The 19,934-nt window shown below is 39.0% G+C and overlaps 1 protein-coding gene across 1 annotated transcript in view; it reads right to left on the bottom strand.

Moving 5' to 3' along the window:
• LOC145393857 (calpain-A-like) overlaps positions 1-19,934 on the bottom strand; it is a 214,627-nt gene that overhangs the window by 66,327 nt on the left and 128,366 nt on the right. Inside the window, exons 21-27 of the mRNA XM_080267913.1 lie at positions 11,745-11,762; positions 7,899-7,968; positions 7,182-7,299; positions 5,920-6,054; positions 4,571-4,739; positions 3,391-3,663; positions 1,538-1,700 (exon numbers count right to left, since the gene is read on the bottom strand). Coding sequence (XP_080124039.1) covers positions 1,538-1,700; positions 3,391-3,663; positions 4,571-4,739; positions 5,920-6,054; positions 7,182-7,299; positions 7,899-7,968; positions 11,745-11,762 — 946 coding nt within the window. The remainder of the gene's footprint in view (positions 1-1,537; positions 1,701-3,390; positions 3,664-4,570; positions 4,740-5,919; positions 6,055-7,181; positions 7,300-7,898; positions 7,969-11,744; positions 11,763-19,934) is intronic.

The following is a 19,934-nucleotide window of genomic DNA, read 5'->3' on the forward strand; positions in this document are numbered from 1 at the left end:
ACAAAGAATTGATAGATGGACCATACCACAGAGAAATATACAATGACTGTCTTTACTAGTTTGCTAAACTTCAACTAGGAAAGTGATACAAAATGATCCATACAGAGATGAAAAGTAATTCATAAAGATCTGAAATAATCCTTAACCCCTAAGGTCCTAAACGGCCCTGTGGGGGTTTGCGTTACTTTGACACCCTGGCCTAAAAAGCCCAGTAAAGGAACTGCAATAAAAAACTACAACCAAATTTTCCCATTTCTTACTCTATGTAACCTACACCAAGACCATCCCACCTACGAGTTGAGAGGGAGGGAGGAGGACTCCAGACCACCAACAGAGTGGGGGGCAAGCCCCCCCCCACCCTGTCTCTCCCTCTGCCTACCCCCTCAGTCGATGCCTTATGTGATGTATCCCACTCTTTCTACCCTTCCTACTGCCGCCAGAGCATAGAAGTGAGGTTTGGCTGTAGCAGTACCTCCCCTCCTGTCCCCCCCCTCCACTCACCTTACCCCCCTGGCTTGGCTGCTGAGAGACATATCCCTCACCACTTCTCCTTCCTACTCAAATGTGCAGATAAAGGTGATATTTCCATGCTCTACACTCCCTCCCTCTGGAAGTTCCCCATCCTCCCTCCACCTTCCTCCTTTCTTCCACTGCATTACTACCCTACGCCCTCACGAGACGCATCAAATGAGGATTCACTTCCCGACTTTATTGCAGCAATACCTAGTGTATGTATAGTAATATATGTGCATGTTATTAGCCCAATGTCATGTATATTACTGGAAATATACCATGCATTATCGTATTTTTCTGTGGGTTACGTCTCCATGCTACACTGCTTTTTACACCTTCAGCATAGTAGTTATTTATTTTCCTAAGGTATGTGAAACATTTTTGCACATATAAAGCCGTGTCACACCTTTATGTTACAGATATATCATGATATTGTATCATATTATCATATTTGTAGTATTGAGTTCATTGATAAATGTATCATTTCTATTTTTTACATGAACATTTTTTTCTCCAGATATGTTTTTTTCAGGATATGATATTTTTCATTCAGATTTAGTTACGCAACATTCATTCATGTCTAGGAATATTATTCACCTTGAATACTGTGAGTTTCAACAGGTAAGTCATCATAATGAGGCTATTTTCTACGACGTACCGCCTCTCGCCAGGCTGGGAAGGGTAACTATTATTTTTTGTCGTGCTCCTGTGCAAAAACTACTCAGTCAATCTGGATGTGACTTACATCTTCGGGTGTGTATGTTCTTGCTCTTGAAATATATGCCATAAATTCTGATATTTACAATAGCTGAAAAAACACCCCTTTTTTGCAGTTCAGGAGGGGGGAGGGGGTTGAGCGAATTACAGACTTTAGGGGTTACGAAAGACATAAAATACTGTAAAGTAATTCACAACAAAAGAGGTGTATCATAATCCAAGCAACTAAAGATGCAAACCAATACATACTGACAGAGACAGTAAAGACACCTTCCAGTAAACAAAGATGTGTCTCACAAAGGCTCACCCAGGAAATTCCTGCAGCCTCCAGCAGTTGAGCCACGGATCCAGGCCCCTTCATAGACACTCATCTCCCATTTGTGCTGTACTGCACCTGTCACATCTTCATCCTCAAGGGAGTCAGGGTTCAAGTTTGTCATCTCCAGCATTGTGAAGTATGTCAAGAAGTCCTAGAGAAGAGGAAAGAAAGGATTCAAATATATTCAAGCACTGAATGAGACGTTTAAATCCACAGTGAGAAAGGACCCGAGATTACTCATGAGCTAATGATTAGTTTGCATTATAGTGAAACAAAAGATATTATACTAAGCTACTTTACTGTGATGATATGGTAACTTAGAATGAAGAATCCGTTTCATGTGGGAGAGTATTTAGTATGATGTACACTCACTCCAGAAAGTATCGGTGCCCTGTGGGTCCGATGCTATTCGGACTGATTCGACCATTTGGCAATGACAGCCCGTTGATATCAGTATGTATCATAACATTTATGGCCATTCCCTACTCATTATGAAGGACACAAGCGGTATCTGATATAGCAATCATCTTTCGTCTGAGATGCCTGCGTGTGGGAGGACAGAACCTCATTTCCAGTTTCCTTTGTTTCGTGTGTCATAATATTTAACACATAATCTGCACCGATACTTTCTGGAGTGAGTGTACAGTGATATTTATTTAAAAAAAAAAAAAAAAAAAAAAAAAAAAAAAAAAAAAAAGCATCAGCCACTGGGTGACTCATTCACACAACAGAATCATGGAACTTGTACTGTTAATGAACAGAAGTGATATCTAAATGAAAAATAACTTCACTACTGTTATTGTTGTGATAACCCAGTCTGCCTGACCAAGCAGATCCATCAATCGCAAGCAAGCAACCACCCCCGCAGGCCTATCCCCTGCAGTGAACCAATGTTCCTACATGGCTGACGGTGGGGGCCGGTGTGGAGGTTTGGTTCCTTAGTGGATGCCACATTTTTGTCTCTCCACCCAAATAACAGGGGCACCATAGTAGGTTCCACATCACCCCTTTAATTGGCTATAATGATAAGCACCCAGAACAAAATGGCTTCCTGAGTTACAGGAAACCATCAGGCTTGTCACTCAGTGTAGGGCCACCTGAAGTTGAATGAACAGTAATAAATAAAAACAGAAAGGACGGGAAAAACAGGTTGAGAGGAGGACAGACACAGAAAAAGAATAATACACATGAAGGAAGAAGGAGGCAGCACTACATCAAGTAAGAGGATGATGGGTGCCCAAACATAACTACCACTTCTCTACTATGGAAAGTGTATGTGCTGGACAACTTGAAATTCAATTAGAATGCATCATGCTGACACTAGTATGAGTAGAACATTTTTATCAGCCTAGGATTTACAATACTCATAAATTATGGAACAACATTTCATACTTCTTATCTGGCTGAAATGGGTGGATATCTGTAGTCAAATCATCAATTACAACCCACCTGTTTATGATTCATTTTAACCCCTTAAGCCTGAGGATACAATGTATTTTGTTACACGTTCCCTACGTGTCAGCAAGTGGGTTGGCAGAGGGTTAGTGCCCCCCCTCCATAAATCAACTAGCTAATTCAAAGAAAAAATGGCCACCCCTTTCATGATTATGGCATCTGGCTATAGATAGATAGAGAGATAGATATGGCAGCATTTTAATCCCATTACTGTATCCCCAAGTGATTTTGTTTATCCTAGGATATACTTTTTAAAAACTCTTTTCATAAAGTCTTCACTAATACCTTCACCAACAAGGGCTCTCCTATCTTGAACAACACTGTCTGCTGGAGGTGAGAATAAAATCATCTGATTCAAGGGATTAGTTAATATCTTGTCTCTGTACCTTAAATGACATCCAGAATTCTCCATCATGCTCGAAGGTCAGGCCCATCTCTTCTTTCTCATCATCCGGGATAAACTGCCATTCAGGGCTCTTGTCGCTCCACGCACCCATCCACTCGGCCTCATTGCCCCAGGGGTTGCGGATGCGGACCAGAGGGATTTTCCCAGACACACGGGGGGTCTCAATCTCACAGTACTTGACCCGGGTGATGGAGTATGCATGACCACGGATCAATCCGTTGTCACACCGGGCCTCCACTTCATTGGGATCAGGCTGTGGAAGAGGACGAGGGGTGGGAGTGAAAGTGAAGGGAGATGAAAGGGTAAGTTACAAAAGTATAATGTGAGAGGATGAGTTATAAAAGTCTAATGAGAAGTCAGTGTATAAGCAAAAATACTTAACCCATGGCATCTGGGTGTCATGTATAGATGACCACCTGGAGATGTCCGGGTAGCATGTATACATGATCTAGTGTTTCGCGGCAATGTTAGAATATTTTGCGGGTAATTACCACCACAGGCAAATTCTGGCAACGCTCCAGCACATATCCCATTTACACTCCAGTTACCTGTGTACCTCCGTTAAGGATAGACTTACACAAAAAGTTTTCCTTGTGTCCAGTGAGACGTCAGGCAGCCTACCGCAAGGTCGTTGCCATAGTGACCACACTCCCCTGCTCACACTATCGCACACTCACACCACACTTCTCAAAGCCTACATGAAAATGGTGTTTGTGGTTGACTGTGGCATTTTGAAAGTGTTTTTTTAATTGTGGAGGAACAGTATAAGCATTACTTGTGCCACCGCACCTCAGCTACGCACATGGACACAGCCACAAAAAACACAAACAGTAACCCCACTTCCATAGGCTCTCTCTCTGACTCTATGCATTACCCAGACAATCTAAGGCCATCAGCTTTAAGTCAAAGGGTTGGTGAGTATTTGGACACTTTGTTTTTTATTTTTGGCTAAGTATTAGCTGAGATATTATGATTTAAAAAACACTGTTTTTCCAGAAATCCCCAGCTGGGGGAAGGGTTGGCGGAAATAAATGCCGGACACCATGGGTTAATACACTACACAGATACTACAACCACATAAGCTGAGAGAAGGGTAAGCAGCATGCTCTGAAGGAGGTACTGCAGTGTTTATATACCATACTAAACAAGAAGTACCATACCTCCAATGAACAACCCATGAGGGAGCCACGCTGGTAGGCCTTCAGCATGATGTTGAAGAGGTTGGGAGGTGCTTTGGTAAGATCGTATATTTCAGACACACCCCCAGTGAAGTCCTCCATGGCCTCGCAGGTAGTGCCACCCTTCAGTGCCTCGTAAGACCCATGGAGCCTGGTGACAGTGCAGGTCAAAGTAGGCAAACAGATGTCATTATCCTGACCTCCTGTTTCCTACTTAAGGATGGGATGATGATGTATTCAGAAAACAAAGAAAGAGAGTATACAAATGTTAGAGAACTATCAACAGCATGCCCAGTGAGATAGGTCAGACATTCTATTACATATCAACTAAGCCTCAGATATGGCTCCACCTCACATGCCAAACCATCCAAAAATGTTTTCTTTTTTCTATACAGAGGTGTTTTATGTTATCCCCTCCTCCTCCCCCCCACCGGAGTCAATCCATTGACATATAAAAGACCCATGTCAACTAAGAACTGAAGTAAAACAGTAACAGACAACCCCCATGAAGTGTAGGGACCTAATGCTAACCCAAAGCCCACAACATCTACTCTATCCCTCCTCATCACAACATCAATACACTTAAGTCCCATCAGTCCTCTTAACTCTTCAACAGCAATCCTAGGCCCCCTCCCCCGACCTATTTTCAAGGAAAAACTACACAACCATCTAATCGCTGTCATTTCTGTAGGTTTGAGCCTTCAAATGTTCTCTTCCTTTACTAACCAGGTCTCACTGCCATACAGCATTAAACTCCTAACACATGCTGCATACAAAGATCCCCTTTCATGGAAGGTGAGCCCTCACAATGTTGGCTTGTCATTCAATTATTTTATTTAGTTTTGAAGGGTCCCTAGAAGTGACAGGGTTAATGGGGGCTGTATCTAATCAATAGATAGTTGCTCCTATGCTGAATAAAACTGTCTATTATTAGTAAGAATAACACACACAAGCTGTTCCTGTACCGATGAGGTTAAACTAAATAAAGACATCCGATGATGGCAAGACTTTTTAAAAGCAGGAGTTATTAGACACACTGTTAATATCTCAGAAGAGATTAAAGATGGATGTATTATTCAGAGAATCTCAATACAGATCCCCTTTCAACTCTCCCACTACAGCCTTGGGTCCAGCAATTCACAAACAAACTTGTAATCAACTATGTCATAACTTGGATTTTGCCCAGCAAGAAGAACAAGGGATACTGGAAGTTTCAACACTCTCCTTTCCTTAACTATCTTGAGAAATCAAATCAAAGGTATGAAATGGAGTTAATTAAAGAGTGTGCTCATGGATCCTGGCCCTCAATTCCTCCCTCCACCATGACTCACTTGGCATAGGCCTTCTCCGCCAGGGCGGACCAGAACTCATTGCGTTCCTCTGAGTGCATGAACACCAGGCGTCCATAGAATGTGGGCAGTCGGTCGTCAATCACCACATCAACCCAACGCCCATACTGCCAGAACCTAGTACCAGCAAAAAGGTGGATTACATCTAAGAAACATAAGAAATAATACATAACTCATTTCACATCAGCCATCAACCCAACATATGTACTACCAGAATCTGCTGCCAGTGGAATGCAGCACAGTAATTCATATCACATTAGCCTTCACAGCTTAAACACACACATACACACACGCACATATGCATGCATGCATGCGTGCACATGCACACACATGGAACAATACAGAAGGTGAGCAGGCAGTCATCAATCACTGCATCAACCCAACACCAGTAGTGCCACAGCCTGTTGCCAGTGGATGAGAAGGTAAGATAAAATAAGAACTTTATACCATAAGCAGTCATGACAACACATTACATATAAAGTATATGATCCATTCATTCACGTCTAGTCATTTACTACTCCATATGAAGCATAAGGTCCGGGACGAGGCTACTCAAGATGACAGCGACCATTTGCTTGCCCTCAGAGTATACTGTATAATACTATTTATAAATAGAATGAAGCCTGTCTTTATTTTCATAGAAATGATAAATGAAAGAATAAATAAACAAATATATAAATAAAACCATATAAATTACTTAAAGCAATATTCAGTCCCATATTATCCCATGCAAGGTATTATGATCAACAATTGGACTAATGTAGTAAAAAAACTTAAAAGATAAGTGGCTGGCTTATACTCCTCATGGCAATACATGACCAAAACACCTCTGCTGCCACTAAAGAATTAAAATTGATGAACAAAAGCCCCTAACCTTCCCCCTGATTAATAATTCAAATGCCCAGACAAGCAGACATTATATGGGAGTAGATGTAAAACTTACAATGAGATGTTCAGAACACAGACCTGAGGCTGAAGATGCCAACACAGTTTTCTCCAAAGTTTTGGTCACAGGTAGATGTTGGGATCTAAGATTAGGTTACCATTACCCAGAACACTGAAAGATACGTGTATACCTGCCAATATTCATGGCAAAATTATGTAATCAGTCAACTTCTACCCACGTCTCTGGAATATGAAATTATACAAAAAGCACCTGATGTCTACCCTGACTGAAGTTTTAGACCATTAGATCACCAGGCACCTCAAAATCTGAAGAATGCAAAGACATTCTAAGTACTAACCTAAAGTGGAAGATGCCAGCGTAGTTTTCCCCAAAGCTCTGATCACTGGGAACAATCTGGTAGAAGAGCCGCTTGTTCAGAGTCAAGTTGGCCACTGCAGCCAGCAGCCAGCAGTCACCTAGGGCACAAACAACAGAACATTTAAGAAATAATTTCACATTATAGACTGACAGATAGATAGATTGATAGATAGACTATAACCACATGCCTTAATCCCAAAAATGGCTACAAAGAAATTGCCTGCATGTCATTCTGCCCCTCACCATCAGGTTGCCCTCTCTCCAACTCACACAGTCAGCCCTCTCTCACTCATATACCTCTCCATCAACCCAATACAGTATAAACATTACTTTCGATCAGAGCCTAGATCATAAGCAAATTACTGCATTCTGTGGCCTGCTTCACTGGGCACTCTTATGATATTTCTTGTACAGCACTTTTAAACTTTCTCCTTACTTTTATCATTCAATTCAAGTGGGAAATATGGTGACGATCATTATGACAATTATATGGAAACTATAATTATGAAAGAACCCGAAAATTTCAAGAGATAAATCAAAGAAAGTAAAGCAGTAAAATGAATTAGTAAAAAATCCTCATATCAAAACAACTGTGATGCAATTTCCACACCACCTACTGCTCACACACACACACAAACACATCACACACTATTACACACATACAAATACATACTCCCTCAATCCCCACAACACTCACCCAGTTCTCCCTGTTTGACATCAAATCGTGTAGCACCATCAATGAAGAGCTGAGGGTCACCAATGATCTCCTGTAATGTGGTGGCACAGGGTGAGAACACAATACCCACCCATCTGATGGAATTACTTAGTGGCTTTTAAACTTTGTATCCTGAAACACTGGCCATTGTAGGGTTTGATATCTCACCTTCATAAGAATACATATGAGTTACACAATACAATATAAAAATTAGAAATACAGTATACTGGAGAATAAATGCTAACTAGGAAACAAAATACACTACAATGCTAGCACTGAAGTTTAACACTCAAAATGGATACTGGGTTACAGCAAGCTAACATTTCAAATTAATCACACTCCTTTAAGCAAAATAATTACTACCACAGCAATTACTGCATTTTTAAAAATTACTGTTAATCCTGTAACTGAATTATTTGAAATAAACAGACAACAAAACAGGCATGCAGCTATCATACAAACTACTGGACTGACTCAGCTATATAAAATCATATCATCAAACTCTGCATACACAAGCACCAACATATGAGGCGACAAGTTGCAGAACCCACCAAGTGCCATAAATTAGAAACGCAGAAAATCATAAAGTTCTGTGACTTTCAAATTGCAAGATCTCATCAACCAAGCAAGCTATTAAGTTGGCTTTGGTCTTCAAATGAATATTAAAGAGATACGTAGCTATGATGCAAGGATTACAGACCATCTCAATAATTTCTTAATCCATCCATCCATCATCCAATCCTATGTTGCCCCTTGAGAAGCGTAGAAGCCCGGTCCTAGGCAAGTCGGTCCTGGCATTTAAGATGAGAGCGACCAGCCTCACTCATCCCTGAGTGGCATTACGTGAGCGATGAACCCCAACCACCCCTTGGATATAAACCTTCACAGGCTCAATCTGATTGGAGCGCCACTATTACCCACTAAACCACCAGGTGCCATAATATGAATATATGGTTACCACCCACCATAGTACATGGTTTCCTGGTATACCTGGAAACCATTTGAATTGTCACTCAGTGTAGAGTCACCCACAGGCAGAAGGACAAGGAAAGAATGAAGTAAAGAAAGACAGAAGAGGAAGGAAGGAAAGAAGGAGGGAGGAAAGGAAAGGGCAGATAACTGAGAGCAGCATTACATCAAGTGAGTGGATGGTGAGTGCCCTCATTTTCTTAATAATATCAAAATTTTAATAATACTCACCAGTGGGACATGCTTTGAACTGAGGAAAAAAATAGTTGTACAGAATAAAAATTTGGACCATGTTAACACTTGCATTAGCAACCCTCTTTTACCTCTATGGATAAAAGGATGATTGTGGAATATGGTGGTACACTTAACTCAAAAATGGCCAGGGAGGTGCTTGGTGGATTCTTCAACTTGGCACCTCATATATCTTAGGGGGGGGGGGGGCATGCATTCTTTGGTCAACTGAATGCCATTAATAATGATCAGTACCTGGTATTATCACCAGTGAAATCCTATGACAGAATTATAAACTTTAACTTCTTCACTCTGATGACATAATTTCCATTTTAATCAGGCCACTGCCTGTTGATTTTACTCAAATTAAGAAGAGTTTGAAGTCAACATTTCACCTAATCCATCTGAAAAGTTTCCTGTAAATTGAATAAAACTGTCACAGTGAAATTATGATACAATGACATCCTCTGAGTGAAGAGGTTAAGACATACAAACAACAACTATTCTAACACAGATCACGACGCACGCAAAAGCCACACCGTAAAACACTTATAATATCGAACTGTTACCTAGTAGGAAGGAGGAAGTATGATAAACAATGAAAGTACCATACTGCATACTTTCACTGAACAGCACTAATTTTCCACATCAACTTCTATTGCTTGTGCAATTAGGCACTGTGATTTACATGTTGAAAAACAGTTTGGTGATTTTTGAAGAACTGTAATGTATGTCTGATGTCTATACCCATATACAGGTATTATCATCTTTTATTTGAATAAAATAACATGGCAACAACCCAAACTCGTGGTTATTCAAAATTATTGGATACCCTGAAACGTACTTCAAGATCCACCTTTTGCTGTGTAAACACCAAATGCTTTAGATGGTATCCCATGAGTCCAATGATAATTACATAGGTTGTCCTTCCCAGTCTCTTTCTACCTACCTTACTCATCATCATAAACTGATTCATCTAATGCTCAGGCCAAGCCTCTTTTTTCTTCTGGAAAGATAACAAGATAAAGCTCGACATATCTTACTCACTTCCAAGCTTGCCCTCCCCAATCTCTCGCTAATGTACTTGTCATCACACATCAATTCATCAACTGCTAAGGAAAAATCTTTTTTTCCCCTACTGGAGAAGCACCTAAAATGACCCCATGCATCTATTTCTTACATTACTTGCAATCATGCACTGATTTAACTAACGATGAGGACAAACCCTTTTTTTTCTGCTGAATATGCACCAAGAAAGACCTCGATGAATCTCTACCTTGATTCAACACAAGTTTCTCAATTTATCCTAAACCAACTTCAAGCACAAACTCTCCTGCCTCTCCATTTTTTCAGTGAAAATCATATAGCAACAACAACAATAACAAAAACAGATGCACATGACAGACAAGCTTACACTAATGTATTCTGGTGCCTATGGGACACTCTGTATATGACAAAACATATAGTATTTAGAACAGCAAACTATACCACCATAATGTTAAAATCTCCTTTGTAAGGGAACTACAGTATTACAGTTTCAAACAAAACTGTGATGTGGTGGTTGAAATATGGCCAATTTACAAGAAAATCAGTGCTACATTCTTATTTCTATAATAATAAAAAAATCAGAGCAATATTCATAATTCTAACAAAGCAACAGTAGTGAGATAATGGTACATGCATTACCATACTTAAAAGCCATGAGAGATTTAACAAGAATAAATATACACATTAAATCATGTATGATTATACACACCAATTAAGACAAATATTCCACAGTACAACAAGTATAACATGTAAAGAGAAAAGATTGAAATTACATGGTGTAATTGTCAAGAACTATCAGAAACTATATCTCTAAAAACTGTAGCTCACAAATGGTGATGAATCATGTATACAGTACTGTACTTGTGTCCAAAAAGCAACTGCATTACTAATACCTACCACACCATTTCAAATGTACAGGTATTACACAGCATACCGATTCTATGTTAATATCAACCCTAACTGCTACACTGAAGTAAACTGTTCTGTGTTAAGTCAGGTGCCTGATGCAACTGTGTCCAATAAAGCTTGCGTCATACAGGTCTCACTCTGCTTAGGATCAGAAATTTAAGTCATCTTCAATAAAAAATAAATTAAGAAAGTAAATGTTGAAATAATAAAACCAGTTTATGGCAGCATATAACCAACAACTGGACATATGAGACATGCTGTAATGTGGCATATCAATACTGTGAGTGAAAAGTACAAGAATTTTTACACAAGTTAATTACTCCAATTTGATGATGCTTTTTTCCTTTTCTTTTGCCATTGCCTAGAAATATCCTGCTTAGGGGAGACCTCTTGCAGTAAAGGAAATGCAGTATTGGTGACAAAATCTAATCACTACAAAACACTGCTCATACAATGAACAATATAATTACATGTGCACAAGGATTAAATTTTGGGGGAAAAAAGGATCATGTGACTTTCTTACCTAAGCAGGAAAAAAACCAAGACTGTGTAAATTTGCTAAGCATGAATAAACAAAGATGATACAAGGTGCAGCAAGCCAGCTCTTATTCCCTCTCTCTCTTTCACACAAACATTCTCTCTCCACTACCAAACCTGGTCTGAGATGAGTACCTTTAGAGCCATGATCTCCTAGGAAGAAAGACAGATCACGGGTTAGACAACAGGACAGGATAGGACATTGGACATGGGCACACAGGGAGTATACACAGCAAAAACAAATGTCTACATATCTGATCTACTCAGGTTGAACTCATTGGAATTTCTCACATGCATTAATTAACTACTGGTATAGAATCAGCTCTTAATCTAATTCTTAATTTTTTTCGCTTTTGACCTTTAAACTTCAGTTGATATTACATAACATGATTTTTTCACCAAAAATGTCAATTTCCAGCAAGAACCCCTTCAGGCATTTTCATGTTCTTAGTGTCAAATCTTCATGCTGCATTACAGATAAGAGTGAGGATGCTGGCAGTTTGGAAATCATAATCACATTTTAAAGCTGCAAGATATCCTGGTGAAGTGGATGCCTACCATCATCCCTGGGAAGTACCATGGGAGTCCAAAAACCCAGCAGTTGGCCTCACACAACATCCCAAGCATAGAACTCAACCACTTACAAAGTTAAGGCTGAAACTACTACATATACTGTATATTGTATATCTCTTTAACATAGATAAATTAATTTCCCTGGCATAGGCTGGTCTTGTTAGCCATGGATGGCAGCTGGCTATGAGACTGAAAACTGAATTCAAACCTGAGGCCCAGGAAAAGGGCTGTCAATAGTAGGGGCATACAGCCAATTAGGGGGGGGGGGGGGAATATTGGCAGGACACTGGTGGTGCTGGAGCTATGTGGTACTTCATGCAAAATAGATTTCTCACTAAAACATGACATACATTTACATGGAAAATAGAGGGATTAGGTTCTAGAAGAACCATATTTTTCATTAAAAATTTATTAGATAGGTTATTACAAATACAGTAAGTCTGCCTTAACCCGTACCATGCAGGGGGGGAAAAAAAAAGATACCCCTCTACACTAGTCAATTATCATTATTTTTTTTTTTTGGGGGGGAGGAGTAATTGGGTATACATCAATATAAGATCCCTGGTACTAATAAGGGTAATCATTAAAGCCAGATAGTTGGTTGAATCGAGTCAGGTTGGTGCCACTCTACCTCTGAAATCTTCAAGGTTACTGAGACAGTAGAGCGGCTGTGAGCTTGTGACCTGACTTTCTTTTTTTTTTTTTTTTTGGATAAATGGGCTTAATAAATCAATATAAGATCCCTGGGACTAATGAAATTAATCACCAAAGCCAGAAAGTTGGTTGAATTGAGTCAGGTTGGTGCCACTCTACCTATAAAATCTTCAAGGTTACTAAGAATGCAGAGCATCTGTGAGCTTGTGAACCAACTTTGGATTTGTTTTGTGGTTAAATGGACTTAATACATCAATATAAGATCCCTGGGACTAATAAAAGTAATCACCAAAGCCAGAAAGTTGGTTGAATCGAGTCAGGTTGGTGCCATTCAACCTCTGAAATCTTCAAGCTTACTGAAAGCAGAGCAGTGATGAGCCTGTGAAGACTCAGTTGCCTCCCGCACTCCTAAATCAGTGTTGTAAGTGTAGCAGCAAAATGTCTGAAGTCAGTGATACGATTTTACCTTACATTTTACTTCGGTTGCTTACAATGACTTCTCAATGCTGCAGGATGTAGGTCTATGTCACCAGCATTTTTGAAGGGGACGTAGATCTACATCGCTTGCGTGGTACGGGTTAAGACGCCCAAGACTGTTTACATACGATCTTGCCGATTGGATATATAGTGCATCCTAATCTAACATAGTTCTGCCCTATAATACCTCCCATAAAAATTTTAACCACCAAGGACTGCCACTAAGCTTCTTGAAAGCCTGCAATACCAACCAAGCAAAAACTTCTGACCTAGTCAACACGTGAATAATCACCACCCAGCATCACACATATTCTGCCAGGAATCACTCAGTGCACTTAAAAAAAAAAAAAAAAAAAAAAAAAAAAAAAAAAAAAAAAGTGAGAGACTATTTTTTAGTCATCAACAATAAAGGAAAAAATATATACCGTACAGTACTGAAGTCATCAGCATGGAGTGACTGAGTACAACTTCTCAGATACGTATGAATGCAGTAATCGTGAATTATAAACGAGGCAGCCAACTAATATGGCTAATTTGTATGACACTATAATTCACAAAAACTGAACTCACAAAATTATCTAACTACAGTACTTACATCAACATGTAGTGTCTTCAAATACCATAATAGCCAAATTTTCTCAGCCAGAGACCATCAGTTCATTACAAATACTGGGCACAAAGCCATTTTTTTTCCCCCCCACACTCATTGCACTGAAGGCAAAAATATGAATTTTACTGCTCCCTAATAACACTTTTCTTCAACAAAGTAATTATTTACATCATAAACACACCCAATTCATTTCAGTCTCATTTGCATTTAAGCTCCCACACCACATGCCACTTCTTCCAACAATTATATATTTCCCTCGGGAATAAACGATATTCTTGTGCTCATAGCATTTTCAGGGTGCTCAGGCATAACTAAAGTTAGTTTGGAACTGCGAGGTTAGAGTTCTGATAGGAAATGAGGAGCATGAAAATAAGTAAATAAATGCTTCTAATCACTGCAACCGTCCACACAACACTAAGGCAGCCAGTGGGATATGGGTCACGTCGGTCGGGTCAGGTCAAGGAAGCCAATTAGTAACCGACAAAAACACAACACACAAGTTGTAAACAAATGCAGTCATCTGGAAATCCAGTATCTCAATGCACTCATTTCCCACACAGTTTCTCTTGTGCAATTGAATGATATTACCATGCAACTGAATAATTATGGGAGAAATTACATGCCCACATTATTGTAAGATCACTGCTTCCCTTTGTCTTAAATCGCGACTCTACTGTGGTAGTACAATAAAGTACTGTAGTTGGACAAGGCCCTTAAGAATGTAAATGTAAATATGAGTTTATCTTTGCTGGTAGAAGAACTGTAGCAATAGCTGCAACCCTACATTCACCTGAACAAGAAACTGGAAGACTGGAGGAAGAGGTTGTCCCCAACATTAAGTCCATCATCCCTCTTTTCAGAGATAAGAAGCAAGTTCAAAAGCATTTGTAAAACTGGGCAGGGGAACTGCCTGGTTATATCAAAGCCATTGTGCAAAGGTACACTTCTCCTGCACCTCTGTCAGTAGTGAAATATGTAAACTAAGCAAAGTATGATACCTGAAGTTTGAGCTGTAAGTTTACTGTATTCTCTTCATTTTTCTGACACTGTTTGTCATGGAATTTTTCCTCTAATGAAAGTGAGGAAAAGCAAATCCATGCAAGAAGGGGTTTATATGTCTATACAGACTCTATACTTTCCCTAATGCTGGTTCTGTCAATACGTTACAGTATAGCATTTTGATTTAGAAATATTATGTAGGCTAAACCAAGCTGAAAATTCAAATTTTTGGAGAGAATTATGAAAAATAATGTACATACATTAATTTACAACAAATATTTAAGGAATAAATGAATACAGTATACCAGTAATTCCAGAACAGTACCATGACTTGATCAAACTGAGTAAATTTCAGTTAAAATAACTCTTGCAGCTGCCTGAATCAAGATGCAATGAATCTACAGCACATTAGTAGAAAAATTTAAAAGTCAGCCAGGTCAGTACAGTATTCCTTACATATATACTGTACTGTATTAGCAATGAAAAGAGCCATTCTCACAATGCAACAGATTATTGTTATCACATACTTTATAAATTACTTACTATCAACAGTGAGAATAAATATATGAAGATTAGTTTCCAATTACTCTCTCTCTCTCTCTCTCTCTCTCACACACACACACACACACACACACACACACACACACACAGCAAAAACATTGCATAACCAAACACAGGCACAAGACATACAAAGTATAATGCCTTTAATCCAGCACTCTATATTTCAGAAAATTACACTAATAGAAACTGCAACATAGCCACATTCTGAAGACTTTTTACTAAAGAACTCCATTAAATCAGACAATAAATTTTGGTTAGTCTACTAAAAAAAAATCCAATAAATCAGATATTATTAGTCTGTCACTACAATGTAATTTAGCATGACAGTTTAACAGTATAAAGGAGGCAGGTAATTCTAAGATAAGGCTCGGGGTCTCCCTACATTGTCATCCTACAGGGACTGAACATCGTTTTTCATGATCATGATGAAGTTGCTTTGTTGACTAAGTCCTTGAGTTGCCTTACAAATTGCATAGTTATTCAGGGCAAGTATATGTACAGGCGCGGACAAGACTCTACCTATTTTTCCACTGCATCTGCTTCACACTTACAAGATGTCATTCCTTCTCCATCCTGACACATCATAACAAAGGGAATCATCTGTGGCCAGATAACCAAGTCTTTCTCAGACTTCAAATATTAGCCAGCTGATGGAAGTGTGAATTTAAAGAAGTGAAATATTTGGCAAACTTTTGTTCCTGACTGTACTTCTTATATAAATGGATATGGCTGGTGTCAGCTAGTGTGATGTTTATCCCCCAAATAGAAGCTAGCTGTGATGCACTGAAGCCTGTGGTGAGCAAAGTTAGCCCTGATGCACCAATGCTGCCAGCAAAGTGATGTTTCCAAGTTGAAAATACTGTCTTGTCAAATTTAAGAATCAGTATTACCTATATTACAGGACAGAATACCTGCAAGAAAACAATGTTCCCATATAGCTGGGCATTCATAAACAAATTCATCCTGGATTTACAGGATTAAGCATATTTCACAGTATTACAGTCTATGTACTGTAGTGTAATACTGTATCAATTCCAGAAACCAACAGACATAATGATCAATAAATTATCACATCATGTCCACATTAAACATGGACGATGGTTTATGAAGACTTAATCTGCAAAACTGTCTGATCACAAAGGAATTCCTACACAGATATAATAAGAAATATGATAATGTAGGAGAGGCTAACCTTGCGTAGTTTGTGTGATTAAAAGAATTTTAAAATAAAGGTAAAGTACAGTATATCTTGCTATATATACAGAGCTAAATGCAAACTAACAATATATTAGTGTCAGAATCCATTTTTCCAAATACTGTATTGTACAATGGTTTGTAATAAAAATAAGGTTAAAAATAGCAAACAATGCCACAATGGTCCACATAGAAAATAATAGTACTGTGCTCTAAACTGTGCAATTCTATATGAATGCTTTTAACTCCTTCACTAGTACAGACCTACAGAAAGTTTAATAAAATCATCAGGTGACAGTATTAAAAAAAAAAAAAAAAAAAAAAAAAAAAAAAAAAGTCAACTGACTCAAGGGCTAAACACAGACAGACTTGTAACATGTGCAATACAAATAGGAATATGAAGCTCTGAAATAATCACTATGATGACAGCTGTGTACAGAACTTTGTATAAAGTTGGACTTATGAGTCAAAATGGAGTCAGCAATATCTGACATGCATCCTGAACAAGCAGGGATGGTTACAAGCAAGAGTATGTTAACATTCTTCAGCCAATATAATGTCCCAACTCTAGTAAACAGATGGTGCTCCTTCCATCACAGTGACAAAATGAGCAACATATTCAGATCACTATACAGTACCTCTTTAATAATGTATCTTTAGTCCTACACAATACCTATCTATCTATCTATAGCCCGACGCCCTAATCCCGCAAAGGGTGGCCGCAGACAAAACGCCTCCAAGTCAATACGATGACTAATTATTATACTGTACTGTTGTTTCAATCACTCTGTAATCTTAATTTTTTGTGTATCCTCCCAATATACAGTAACATAGTGCACTCACTAGTTTCATTAAACATAATTTCATGAATAGCAGTTTCGCAGTGCAAAGGAATGTTCCTCTGCAAGAAGTCTCACAATTTTACTAAGTTTGGCGAGCCCCAGTGGTGAGTGATTGCATGCATACGCATCTCCTCAGTCACTTGGTCACGACATTGGTGAGCTTGGTGAGCTCCCACTGGATTTTGAGGGCTTTGATGCTGAGGCATTAGGAAGTGGTGGTGTGGGGGACTCAACAGTGGTGGTGGGGAGCAGTGAGCGGGCAGGTGGTAACTGACCCCTGTTTCCAGCCTCAAAACTCACTTTCAAGCCTCATCAAGCAGTTCAGCCTATGTGTCAACGTTAGTAAAATCTTTGGTATTATGGTTCAATAATATATGTCTGATTAACTGTATGTAATTTACAGTAGTGGTATCGTGTCACTAATGGGTAGCTAAAGGTGAATGAGGTGGCTGACCCCAGAACCAATTGCCACTTATTACATGGAAAGTATACGCACAAGTTTCGCAAGTTTTAGTTTCACGCGATCATGGTACCAATTAGGCGCAAAACTAGTGAGTGCACTGAACTTTTGACTTTTAACCCTTGCCAAGTTGCAGACCTTATATGAGGTACAATTTACACAGGCTACAAAACAATGATGCCAGGGAGGTAAACTATCTAACAAAGAATCACCCCACATAGGGTTAAGCCATGGTTTTATCAAAGTCTATTAACCAACTCAATTCAGACATACTTTCAGTTTTATTTTCACTACCCAAAAATGACTTCAATTCGGGGCAATGTCTGGTAGAGAAGAATCTGAAGGCAATATCTTGCCCATCCAAGATGAAAACATCTCTAATAAGCTGTGTAAAATTGTCTGGGGATTGATGAAATATTCTAATATGTGCTTCGCCACACTGATGGGGTATTAATATTAAATGGAAAAGATTACAGTTCCTTTTCTGACTTTTTAACCACAGCTACCTATGACTTACACACTTATAAATGAAGATTTACTAACATTTCATGTATAAACCTATCTACATGTTATCTTTTTCTTTAGTTTCTGTCCATTTCATCTACTTTTAAATTTCATCAATTATCTAATTGCATAACTTCACACAGTCTGTTCACTCTTCCTCCTCCTCTTCACAGTTTTACATTTGCTTTTCCCTCTCTCTTCCCTCCATCCTTCTCTCTCCTTATTTTCTCAGCTCACTGATATTCAGTCATTACTGTACAATTTTATATATTTCTCCTACTTCAATCAACAAAGAGTATCCTCCTCCTCATACCATCCAGCTCTATGCTTCATTATAGTGTCTGTTTCTGTCATGTATAATACCTGCACAGAGCCTGGATATCTAGTGGTTAGAGAGTCAAAGTGATGGCCTTAGACATGTTTGATCCCTTACAGGTAAATGCAAGCTATTTGATCATGTAATGTGAGGGAGAGAATACAGGTCATAAATCCTTAAATGCACTGGACTACGGTTAACCTTGAGTCACCACATTTCAAGGGGGTTAAAATGGGATTACCTGTCATCATTTTTAATATGCAGCCACCTCCATCAACACAGTCCTCACTCTCCCACTGCTGGTAAAAGGAGTGCCATCTGTATATTACGGTCATAAACATAAAGCTGGCTGGGTATTGTCTGCGAACTTGTGCTTGTAACATTACAGTATTTGGAAAAATGATATAGCACTGTGTTCAAACTAACATGCATATACACCTGTGAAACCACTAAAAAGATGAGTCTGATACTGATATTACTTTGTATATCAGTTACACAAAACAGGGAAACACCAAATATTTCATATTACTGTACCTATGACTATAAGAAATAAAAGATCACAGGTAAATTCATGTTACTAATCAAGTATACACTGTGTGTGTGTGTGTGTGTGTGTGTGTGTGTGTGTGTGTGTGTGTGTGTGTGTGTGTGTGTGTGTGTGTGTTGTACACTGACCTGGGAAAGTTTTGTGCCATCAAATTAGTCGAGTCACCTCGGAGGGGCGTGGCCGAGGGTGTGGCTTTATACACACACAAACTCTCTCTCTCTAACATAATAATTACCAATATTCAGGCTTACACACAAGCCCAATATAACACACACTACACATCAACTACACAACCATACCAAAGTACACTTCTACTGTCATCTTGTACAAAGAGATTCCTTGCACTTACTGTACCTAACAATGCATGTTTTACTGAATACAGTATGTTGGTAACAATGTTTCATGGTTCCAACTGGGAAACATGCAGTGTAGACACACTGTGCATACTTTATGCAGTCAGTGCTTAAATATACTTTCTATATATATTTCAAATCTACACAGCCTTTGCATTGGTGATTATAGAGAATAAAATGAAGATTCAGTTTACAATTCCGTCTGCGACTACCTGGAATTCTATGGCACCAGTTT

The sequence above is a fragment of the Coenobita brevimanus genome, chromosome 25, assembly GCF_032717465.1.
Source record: "Coenobita brevimanus isolate Jiangsu-jjx chromosome 25, ASM3271746v2, whole genome shotgun sequence".
NCBI lineage: Eukaryota > Metazoa > Arthropoda > Malacostraca > Decapoda > Coenobitidae > Coenobita > Coenobita brevimanus.